The sequence below is a fragment of the Anopheles darlingi genome, chromosome 2, assembly GCF_943734745.1.
Source record: "Anopheles darlingi chromosome 2, idAnoDarlMG_H_01, whole genome shotgun sequence".
In the NCBI taxonomy this organism is placed as follows: domain Eukaryota; kingdom Metazoa; phylum Arthropoda; class Insecta; order Diptera; family Culicidae; genus Anopheles; species Anopheles darlingi.
Window position 1 is genome coordinate 25,386,903 of NC_064874.1, and position 12,500 is coordinate 25,399,402.

Sequence of the window (12,500 nt, forward strand, 5' to 3'; positions counted from 1 at the left end):
CGTTCCAGCATCCAACAGTTGGAGCGTGGCCAGCTGACGGAATCGCGTCGTCTCGCGGATCAAAGTTCCGCCAGTCGCCAGGGCGGTCACATTTCGTGAGCGAACGCCCCTTTCGACTGAACCCACCTCCGTCTCGGATGTCTCGGTCGGTCGCACCGCAAACGGTCAGTTCCGTTTCGTCGGAAAACAACACGAACACACGGCAGTGAACACGATCTCTCTTCATTCTCTCGTTCTCTCTCTCTCCCCGTTTGGCGAATACGCTTTATCATATGAAGTGGAATTTCCCGCACACCGAAGGTGGGGTGTCACATTACTGGAGTATGTCGCTCAAGGTGATGGCATGGTTTTGCGTTCGCAGTGAGGTGTGCGTCTTACTCACGACAAAAACAAATCATTTTCGCCGAGTTCAAGGTTTCAGCACAAGGAGCAGCAGCGGATGCAGCCGAAAAACCATCGCGCCCTTCGCCCTAGGTTGACTCCTGCTGAGCAACGTCAGATCGACGCACGACAGCACGGCATCGGCAAAGTCAGCGAAGTCGGTCAGCGAAGCAAACGCAGAGGTGGCCATACCGGGCGGTAATGCGACACTCGCCTCGTCTTCTCTCCGCGTCCAGCCTGGACGGCTGTCGAGGGCTCTGACTCTCAAAACAACCAGTCCCGTTGCCGGGGAAGGGGCAGACACTGCGACAAGCAACAGGAGGCAGCGGTTTGCCGTAGCCCTTCTCCGCTGGCGAGCTGCGAATGTCAGCGAAATATGAAACGAACGAAACCCGGGGCCCGGTACGTCGACGAAACCCGGGGCTACGGATACGGGCCATGGGGAAATGGAAACGTGGAAAACGAAAAACCCAAGTCCCGGTACTCATCTTCAGCTCAGGCTTCGGTGGCCTTTGGTTCGTTGTGGGGCAAGTTAGTTGCAAAACCCCCACCATGCCTGGGGTCTGGAGGTTAGCATCACCGTCACGGCCACCCGGACCCAGGGGCACAATTTTGAGCGTTTCGAGCGGGCGTGCGGCGAGCGGCGAGCGGCGAGCGGCCAGTTCCACCCACCTATGCGTAATTGAAGTGCAACAATTGCGCAGACAGATCCGTGTCAGGTACGCGTACGCGATTTCGCCTGCTCCAGATCGCTCCAGATCGTCTCGACTCGTGGGCCCCTTGCGGTGCCCCGGGGGGCGTTCGGTTGGCGTGAAAGGACCCATGTTCTGGGGCGCATTGCGTGCTGCATTGCGTTTGCGTGTTGCGGGTCGGTGTAAGCAACCGCGAGACGCGTGATTTGTTGTGCAGGCAACATTGTTGCCGGTGTTGTCGGTTCAATGGCGCATGGTTGGCCAATATGTGCGCGATGCTTGGCGGACATACCTTTCGGATGTCATTCGGCGACTGCGCGTGTGCGCATCTGTGTGCTGCTCACGATCGCGAGCTCGTTCATTGGATTCAATTTGTTCGCTTACAAATGTAAGGAAACCCAATGGTGTTACAACATGCTGACATGTTGTGCATTCCTTCGTTTTTACTTATTTAATTGGTGGAAGGGAATGTGTGTGTGTGCCGTGTGGCTGCTAGAAGAATTGACCTTATGTAGTCCTTATGGTTCTTGATCTTCTTTAGAATGGATTTCCTTGCATTGCTCCATTATGACATTTGGCGTTTCTATTAAAGTTTATGATCATAGCACAAGTTAATGACCAATATGTCTCTGAACTTTATATATTTCATGCTATAAAATAAATTAGAGTAATGGTATTTCTACAAGATAAGCCACGGGTTTATTTCAAACTCTTTTGATGGTAGAATGTAACGATTTTACACAAAACCGATGTAAAAATTTAAGGCACATAAAAATAGAGCGTAGTTTGAATCCACACGATATTTGATCTTCTCACAAGCAGTACATCCCATAACAGCTCAAGAATGTAAATATTGATTTGTTTTGCCCCTTGAAGTTTGCCAAAAACCGTTCTTGGTTTAGTCCGTTTTGAGATTGTTGCTGTTGTAATCCATCCGAAAACGCACAACACCACAGACACTCGAACTGTTTGTTTGTGCGTGTTTGAAGTAGCCACACAGCCTACTCGGCCAGTTGACTGCTCGCTTCACAACAAACGCGAACAAAGCGAAAATTCCCAGTCAACACGCATTCTAAGCTGGTTGAGTACAAGCCAAACAAAAACCCCGAGTGAGAGAGAGAAAAAAAAAACGCTGAAAACCTTGTGGTACCCCACCGTGTGGATCTGCTTGTACCCCACCCAAGAAGCCGACCGATTTTACTTAGCCTGGTGGGTGGCGAGTGATCTGGCGATGGTGACGATCCGCCCCTACTCCTGAACTCCTGTAACCCGTCACTCATGTAACGGCCACAACCAGAGTCGGGGGAATCGAGTGGCCGGTCGGCCGGGATGAGGTAGGAAGGTACGAATCCGGGTATAAGAATCGAACGGAGAGCATAAAACATTGCGAACAACATGTAAACGTGCACCCCGAACACACACAAAATCTGGCCGGTTAGTTGACTGGCGGCGGGTGCGCAACAGACATAAAACGACGCAATTCCGTCGACGCAAAGTCCCAGGGATCGGGACACGGGACGCTGAACAGGAAGAGGACAACAAGCTAAGGTCCCGAGTGTGCGCGCGTCGATCGGCGGCAAAAAGGGACAAGTAAAAGTTCAGGGCACTGGTGGCGGCATAGAGCGACACAACATGGAGCGGGGCCAATCGACTACAAAAAGGTTAAGACGCGCCGACGTCTCCACTCGCCTGCACGCGGTCGCATGCCCGCTCGGCGAAGGGAAGCTTAGTGACGACCAAACATGAGTAAAAAAAAAAAGTGGTAGTGCTGGGTCTGGGGCATGGGTGGTCAACCACATATAGTAGGGCGTCCCGTTCTCCCCAGGGACCGGGCGATCTACGCTTACGACGCCAAAGCAGCAGCAGCAGCAGCAGCAGCCGGCGAGCAAGTGGCGTTTAGAGCAGCATGGATGTGATTTATAGGTTATGGGCAAGATTGATTAATTTTATCGATCGCTTTTTAGTGCCAAATGCTCACTACATTGTTATTTAATCCGCCTCGCCTCACCACACCACACCTTGGGTTTGGGCTGCATGTTGCGCAATCCCCACCGAGCCAATCCCTATAACAGAGCCTCAAGTTGGTTTGGACACGGCGTCGGCGACGGTCATAACCTGTCTCGTCTTTCCCCATTTTCATTTCTCTTCTCCAGCTCCGGCCGGCACAACCCCCGGGCCGACCTGGCCACGGTAGGAAGTGTGATGAAGTGTCTTAGTCATGCAATGGGGTGGCCATTGTTAACCCGGGTATAATGGGGCTGTCCTCATCCATCTCCTCCTCGTACACTCGACGCCATCGTCGCCATCGTTGTTGTCGTCGTCGTGGAGAGGAATCATGTTCACGAGGAGCACTGGCAGGGCTTCCAGTTGGTAGGCAGCATCCATTCGGGAACACTATTGTTTAGTTCCCTTGGTGTGGCGTGCTCTTCTTTCAGCGTTGAGAGCGAAAACAATACACAAACCCCGTTCCCGGATGACAAATATGGAATCGTGGGGCTGGCGTGGCGGAGTGCTGTGGCAGAGAAGGGAAACTCCTTTTTCGCTTGTTGATCGCTTTTACCTGGCAGTGTATCGCCCCTTGTATTCTGCAAAAGCATATCAATTTGTCAAAGGTAAATGGTAAATTTGTGTTTGCCAACAGCATCGGTATGAACAGCGCCATGTTGAAGAGTCATTTTGAGTGGTTACGATGGTGTTTTGGGTTCGTTTCGTTTGCGGCGCAGCTACTGTTTCTCGTTCAGGCGTTATTGTTGAGCACTAACACAGTTTTTTATTCAGAAGTAAAATTACATATTGCTACCGTTGCTATGATCCGTAGAAACGGATGGAGGTTTCCATAGGCTATGATCATATGATGCAAAGTATTAAGAATGTGGAGTGCTATGAGTTTGAAGCATCAATTTCGAATTTCGGCTACACACGCGTAATATCAGGACCTATAGCGGTTTTTTAACGTTCGATAAGTCGAATGAAATATCTCGATCCGATGTGTGTAATATTTGCCATTGGCGCTTTTCGTTCGAATGGCCTAGAGGATAAACGCTAAAAAAACTCGAATTCGAGTCGCCGTTCGCAAACCATAGTGCGGTGATTGCTCGGTCGTTGAAGTGAAGTATTCCCTCTCAAAATTTTGCCAAACGGGAGGGCAAACAGGCTCTGTAATTTAAAAATGAAGCTTAATTGACTTTTTTTTAAACCTAATTATTTTTTAAACCGCAATAGGTTCTATTACTGGTCAATATTCTAGTCTACTTTGATCATTTTTTGCGTATTCGGTCTCTTTAATAAATTTTCAAATTTTTGAAAATATGCTTTATAAAATAAATGAATCTAGAATATTGACCGAGACGATAAGCTTAATAAACAAATGAAATACAACAGCTTAATCTATATATATAAAAATGAATGTGTCTGTCCGGATGTCCGGTATAGACTCCGAAACTACTGGACCGATTGACTCCAAATTTGGTATGTGGGGGTTTTTGGGGCCGGTGAGTGCTATAGGCATGGTTAGAAACCCCCCGCTACCTTCCTTCATGCCCTTCCCTAACACTTGATTGTTAAAAACATTCATTACCCCGCAAGTTATGAACCGAATACCATTAAAACTTGCACAATTGTTGATGGTCATCTGAGAAACTATGGGACAAAATTTGGTCTACATCGGATGAGGGGAAAGGGGAGCTTCCATACAACCCCAATCCTTAAAATACGTCCTAGGGCAATATGGGTATCGTTTCCTAGGTTTTGATGGTCTCTAAATCGATTGGATTCACTTAATACTCTTCTACTTGCTTCTTTCACCTATCCACCATCGCCACCCTCCATTCCGTACATCTTGCAGAGCAGAGTGATGGGTGGGAAGGTTAGATAGTTGCGTTTAATTCATGAATAATAATTTTAAAAATGAGACTAATACATGAGAGAGAGAGAGAGAGAGAGAGAGAGAGAGAGAGAGAGAGAGAGAGAGAGAGAGAGAGGGAGCCCGGCTAGGGTGGAATGATAACCATGGGACCGGCAATGCTGCAAATCGTTACCATTTTTTATTGGTGTGTCTACTGTTGGTTTTAATTTTCTTAACAATTTCTTAACTTCAATCAAGTCATTAGTTAATCAAGAAGTTGCTTTAAGTTTCACAAGTAAATTTACATGAAACAATTATAAAAACTCATTTAGTTGTGAAGTATTTGAATTGATAAAAAATTATATTAATTTTTGATTATTGATTTACGTGCCTCTTATCATTGACGATTTTCAACGTAGCGGGTTATGAATGGTAAACGATCGGAATTGCATGCACAAACATATAAAGCAGCAGTAACCGAATAGTAATAGAAAGCAATACCAACATATTCTATCTATCAAGAACAACTTGCGATTGGAATGATCACCGAGAATGTCCGAGAGAAAAGAAAGACCCTCGATCTGATCGATTGACGTTTGAATAAATTTGAAGTGCGGTGCTTTTAGTTATGATCTACCATGTGACTATGTAAATCATCGTAGGCTGAATACCGGAAAAATGGATCAAATGTGTCGTATTGTAATGCCGTTAAATACACAGCATTTGAACTTAACGAGCTATGTGCAAGCCGAATACTAAAGTCAAACTTTTTAAAAAAAAACTTGGGAAAATATAATTCGTTGTTCCAAATGACGTCATTTAGCCTTTAAACTCAAGCATCATTTTAAACTTTCCAGTACATATTTACAATCACGTCGCATCTCTATTTCCATCATCACTAACAGACCTAACTATTGATTTGGTTCATTGATAAATCGAATACGACCAAATGATGGAATAAATAAAATAATATCTACTGAAATTTTCAAGTTTCTGTTTACGATAAACCCACGACCCATCAAAGACAGTACGAAGTCTGTCAGGGCAGCTAGTCTATATATATAAAAATGAATGTGTCTGTCCGGATGTCCGGTATAGACTCCGAAACTACTGGACCGATTGACTCCAAATTAGGTATGTGGGGGTTTTTGGGGCCGGTGAGTGCTATAGGCATGGTTAGAAACCCCCCACTACCTTCCTTCATGCCCTTCGCTAACACTTGATTGTTAAAAACATTCATTACTCCGCGAGTTATGAACCGAATACCATTAAAACTTGCACAATTGTTGATGATCATCTGAAAAACCATGGGACAAAATTTGGTCTACATCGGATGAGGGGAAAGGGGAGCTTCCATACAACCCCAATCCTTAAAATACGTCCTAGGGCAATATGGGTATCGTTTCGTAGGTTTTGATGGTCTCTAAATCGATTGGATTCACTTAATACTCTTTTACTTGCTTCTTTCACCTATCCACCATCACCACCCTCCATTCCGTACATCTTGCAGAGCAGAGTGATGGGTGGGATGGTTAGATAGTTGCGTTTAATTCATGAATAATAATTTAAAAAATGAGACCAATAGATGTTAAGGAAAAGAACGAGAGAGAGAGAGAGAGAGAGAGAGAGAGAGAGAGAGAGAGAGAGAGAGAGAGAGAGAGAGAGAGAGGGAGCCCGGCTAGGGTGGAATGATAACCATGGGACCGGCAATGCTGCAAATCGTTACTATTTTTTATTGGTGTGTCTATTGTTGGTTTAAATTTTCTTAACAATTTCTTAAGTTTAGTTAAGTCATGAGTTAATTAAGAAGTTGCTTTAATTTTCACAAATCAATTTACATGAAACAATAACAAAAACTTATTCAGTTGTGAAATATTTGAATTGATCAAGAATTATATTAATTTTCGACTATTGATTTACGTGCCTCTTATCATTGACAATTTTCAACGTATCGGATTATGAATGGTAAATCGGAATAGTATCGGATTATGAATGGGAATCGGATTATGAATAGAAACCAATACCAACATATCCTGTCTATCAAGAACAACTTGCGATTGGAATGATCACCGAGAATGTCCGAGAGAAAAGAAAGACCCTCGATCTGATCGATCGACGTTTGAGTTGATTTGAAGTGCGGTGCTTTTAGTTATGATCTACCATGTGACTATTTAAATCACCGTAAGCTGAATACCGGAAAAATGGATCAAGTGTGTCGTATTGTAATGCCGTTAAATACACAGCATTTGAACTTAACGAGGTATGTGCAAGCCGAATACTAAAGTCAAACTTTTTTTAAAAATACTTGGGAAAATATAATTCGTTGTTCCAAATGACGTCATGTTAAAACTCAAACATCATGTTAACTTTCCAGCTCATATTTACAAGCACGTCGCATCTCTATTTCCAACATCACTAACGGACCTAGCTATTGATTTGGTTCATTGATAAATCGAATACTACCAAATTATGGAATAGATAAAATCATATCTACTGAAATTTTAAAGTTCCTGTTTACGATAAACCCACTACCGATCAAAGACAGTACGAAGTCTGTCGGGGCAGCTAGTAAACAAATAAAATACAACAAGCATAGAATACTGGAAACATACTTTTGCTGTAATGCTGTTTTTATTGTCAAGCAAGAATCTTGAAACCAACCAATGGAATTGGAAAAGAGCATCTAGTTCGTTCTGGACCTAGTTCGCCAAAGGCTTTAATACTTTTTTTTTAGTAATCCCCATAAATTTGTCCTCACGCTAAAGCATAAGCCACCCCCAACCCGATCGAAACTGATTACCTCAGTGTAAACCAAAATGCAACTGAAGTGATAAGTCAGTAAAACTGTCGTTAAACCGAACGATCCATCCATCCAACTGCCTCGGGCGGCTCCACAGCGGCACTCTATTAGTACTCGCTTCGCAATCAAAACAGAATGAATTCCGCTACGCCGCATCATCCATGGAACCTCTTATAATCCCACCGTCCCTAGGTGCCCCCCGGGTCAAGAAGGGCTCTACCGAAACGTGAAAACCGCACCGAACCGACCAACCTGAATGGGAACATTAGCCAGAGCCGTTGTAGCGGGGGCCATTTGCGGCAAAGAATCAGCGCAACTGATTGGCACCGGGCATCCAAGGTGCGACCAGCCGTTAATGGTCCTTCCGTGCCATTGGCCAAGCAAGTGTCCGGCGTCCGAGAGCAAGAACGCGAACGAACGAACACTCTCACCAGCTAGCCACCCTGTGGACCTATTTTAATGGATCATCAACATTATTCGATCCCAGAAGGGTGCGGATCGGGGACAGTGGCATCAGACGAGGGCCTCTGGCCACTCGCGAAGGGGGGGGGGGGGGGAAACCAGAGAAAAGAAAAATCACCATAATGAACCGATTATTTCCTCCGACAGACCGCCCCCTTCCCTTAACGATGAAGTTCGCTTTTATTGAGCAGTCAACACCACTTCCATCAATGCCGTTTTCCACCACCAGAGGCCGGATGGGGACCGCGTGCGGGCGCTTAGTGGCGGCCATTAATTTCAATTAAATCAAACATTCAATATTTGATCTGATCCTGTGGTCCTGCGGTGCAGCCCGGCGCAGTGTGCAGTGCATCGAACGGAACGCGAACGCGAACGCGAACGGAACGGCGATACGCGGTGCGCAACGGTGAGGTGATTTGCACTAAGACGGGGAACGAGAGGGGAGGAGAGTGGGTAAGAGCCAGGGGAAGAGCTCTGGTGGCGAAGGCAATAATTCATAAAATTTGCATCCTTTATTATGGTTGTGCGCACGGACCGTGATTATTGACATGACAGGCGGACATCACTTTAACCCGCTTTCCCCTTCTTTCCACGACACCACCCCTTCTTTGGGGTGGTGCTTGCTTTCCACAAGATAGCCAGTCAGCTCCGCAAAACGAATAGTTGGTCAACGGCGTGGTCTGTCCACAAGCTTCTCGAGTCTCAGGTTTCAGGCGTATGGCTTCGAGTAGTCCGTGCGACATTACTAGGTCCATCTGCAGCCATCAGGGCTCCGGCTCTACCAAACATTCACTTTCTGGTGCGATCGAACGTTTGAAATTGGAGGCATCAATTTGTGATGCGTGGCGCTGTTCTTCGCTTTTGTTTTTCCTCGTTTTTCTTATTGCTAGCATTTGCTGTTTGTTGTTTTAGCATTAATCTCGCGAAATCGCCGTCGGAGTGTGCTGAGATAGCAGTTTTTAACGGTGTTGCTGAAGGTTGGAAGGTGAGGATAGGTGTTTCGTAATACGATCCCAAGAGGTGCTGCCGTTTGGTGTTCCGTTTCCAGGATGTGTTTGCGGGGACAGTAGTAGCGCGAACTTTTTGTGACCATAATTTTGAAAAGTGAATAAAATATTGGTGCATGCGGTTGATTCTTTGAATATTAGAAGAGTAGAATAAATTTATCGCCTTTTTTGATATATTATTTGTAGTAATACATTGAGTCTTAAGTAATTATTGGGATCGTTTGATTTACTATACAACTAGCTTTGCAATTTTATTAATTTTCTCTAAATAATCTATTCGTTTCGATTAGAAATACCGCATTATATGATTTCTATATGATGTTGTATCCGTCATAATATATACTATTACACATTTCATTTAGAGTAATGTTTGCTTTTCAATTTCCTTTCGCATCCCTATAGGGGCTGGGGTATTATTGATGACCACGTCTTAAGCTAGTATCAGCTCAATTGATAAGAGCCGTAATGTAACTTCATTATGCACCTTTCAACATATTCTCCGCTATTCGCCGCCGGTATATTAATTCCCTTTCCTGCTACATTCGTATTCCACCTCGATGGTATCATTCATTTTCACCAAATTACTCGTAAGCGATCATACCATTGCACTGGCCACGTGTGGTGGCTGGAGCGGCATCAAGCTAAAAGAGAAGGCGGCATTCGCTATGGTTGTAGACAATTTATTTGTCCCGATAATTGATACGGCCTACGCGTGGACCCATAAATTAAAGCATCCCACTTGTTGCTTGTGGCCCGGTCCCGTGTCCGCACAACAACCGTCCCCGCGTAGCCACCTGAATCTCACCTGACATCTTCCATTTTTGCTTCATTTTCCCCTCAGCCGTTGCGGACGAAAGGAAGCCACTGACTGCACCGCACGAGATAGAGACCGAGAAAAGGTAATGACACAAAATGCAACATGCGTTTAAAATATGACCAGCAAACCGGAACCAGCAGACAAATTGGGAAGGAACATGAAAGCGCTGCCAGCGAACTGCCAAAAACTGGCCGACGGGATCCAGCAATCGTGGAACCGGTGAGTTGGAGACTTTGGCACGGTGTAGTAAGCACGACAGGAGCGGAATGGTTCAACTTAAGGGGGGCTGATTTGAAGATTTTGTAACGAAACAATTCCTGAATGTCATATTAAGCTATAACTTTTGAAGAATATTTTGTTTTAGTTTGAGAAGTTTTATCTAAAAAATACATCCATGGCATTAATTTCAGGGAGGCGCAAGTCAAATCTGTGTTGTTGATCTGAGAAAAAATAACTTGATACTCGTTGGTGAGATAAGCAGTTTTTACTGATAATCTCGTCGAGTTTTTGTTAAATTTTATATTTTTCAATTTTTGGGCACATTTTGAAATGGAAAAAAATTTGGCTTAAAAATGGGTTCACATAATTCTTTCTAATTTTAAAGCACTGACCTGCCTCCCTCGATGAGAATCCTGTTAACGATCGCCACGTGAACTGCCGCGATGGAGGCGCATTTATATTCATTTCGGGAAACGCCACTTTGGCGAGGGATTATGGCGATTCCTGGAGATCCTGACCCTTTTGCTACCCTGAATGCTACCCAATGTATCCCGCCCCCCTCCCCCACAGGCCAATAAACCCCGCGAGAAGCGAGCCATGTATGGAAATTCGTTTAAAAATTGTATCTTTGTCATTTCTAGTTCGATTAATGTGAAACTTTCACAGGATACCATTTAAAGGGTTAACATAATGGAAAACATCCCAACCCCCTCCCACCGCCCATTTTGAAGCTTTTCACCCCTTCCATACTGCTCGAAATTGTTGCCGTTGCAGCAATGTGCTCGAAGTTCTGTTATAAACACGATCCAGGAGTCGAATGTTCCGAGAATCGAACCCCGGAACTTTCGACTCCTAAAACCGCAGTGGTGTAAACGTTTATTTCGATAAGATCGAGCTGCTTGGAATCGGGTGTTGTAAATTACGAAATATGAAAAAAAAAAAATGGGTTGGTATATTAATTTTAACATTTTTCTCTGAATGCTGAACCTATCGAAAGTATCTTGTGAAAGTTTTACATCAATCGATGCAGAAATGACATAGATAAAAAAAAATTCACCCTACATGCCTCGCTTCTTGCGAGGTTCATAAGTTCTTTGGGTCGTTGGGGCAGCAGCGAGCTTTGGCTAAATTGGTGCGGGACCCTCAGGATTCACTGTAACAAAGAACCCCAAGAAAATTTCTCACGGAAATCCGTTGCCAAACTGGTATTGCTCAATCCCGAAATGTGTCCATACCAAGCGCCTCCATCGTGGTAGAAAGGAGTTGTTTATAATACCTTGTTTAAAAAATAATTAAAAACATGTTTCTTTTCACCTTAACATCATCTGACGATCATCGGTACGTCGAATAGCTCAGTTGATCCAGCATGCACCGCTACACAGAAACGAAAATGATAGGGAATGATGCAAATCCTCTTAGGGGACAAAATCGTTCGTTGATCGAATGGACAAGATATCATCACTTGCGAACTGTCGTAGATTTTTCAGGATCAATGCATCTAATTATCACATCCATCTATCCTTCCAGAGCGATCCCTGAGAATGACTATATTCAGCTCGGTACGTTTCGGTACGGCGTGCGGCTTTCGAACACCGGCCTGCTGGAGGATGCGATGACTACTGATCGTGGTGGAAAGGCTGTAAGCGATCACCAACATCATCATCATCGCAGTAGTTCACGTGGATCGAGTAATGGTGCCCCGTATGATCACTTCTCGAACGGTAGCGACGGAGGCGGTGGCAGTCGCGCCGGAAGTATACCTTGCAGTACGGGCAGTGGCAGTAGCGAGCAACCGGCGGCCAATTGTTGCTGCATCCGAGCATCGAGCAACGATCCTAGCAGCAACGTGGAGATACCACCGTGGACCAACAGCTACGGAACGCGTACCAAGCTACCCTTACCGGCCACCGGCAACGGTGCCGGATCCTTGAATGGTAAATATCGATGGACACGAAAACAGAACCGCTAGAGGGTTGGGTTTTTTTGGCGGGCAAATCGTGCGATCATTGCGACTACAAAGAACGGACTGGCTTATGTTGGTCGTCGGGCACATGCCGCTCTTTGGCGTCTCGGAAAATCCCCCACCACCGTGGAAATGGGAGGAAAACTAAAATTAAATTTTACGATTCGTGCGTTGTGGCGTTAGTGCGTGTGTGTATGTGTGTCTTTGGGGCGGAGGATCGGGTGGTGGTGTGCGGTTGTTTATCTACCTCAATCGGAACACCGATTCACCGATTAGTGGCGTGTATTCGTGGACTACCCGTTTCCCGGGCGTCTG

The 12,500-nt window shown here is 45.2% G+C and overlaps 1 protein-coding gene across 1 annotated transcript in view; it reads left to right on the forward strand.

Moving 5' to 3' along the window:
- LOC125952469 (transcription factor mef2A-like) overlaps window positions 1–12,500 on the forward strand; it is a 55,916-nt gene that overhangs the window by 38,749 nt on the left and 4,667 nt on the right. Inside the window, exons 3-4 of the mRNA XM_049681937.1 lie at window positions 10,028–10,222; window positions 11,750–12,156. Coding sequence (XP_049537894.1) covers window positions 10,119–10,222; window positions 11,750–12,156 — 511 coding nt within the window. The 5' untranslated portion in view covers window positions 10,028–10,118. The remainder of the gene's footprint in view (window positions 1–10,027; window positions 10,223–11,749; window positions 12,157–12,500) is intronic.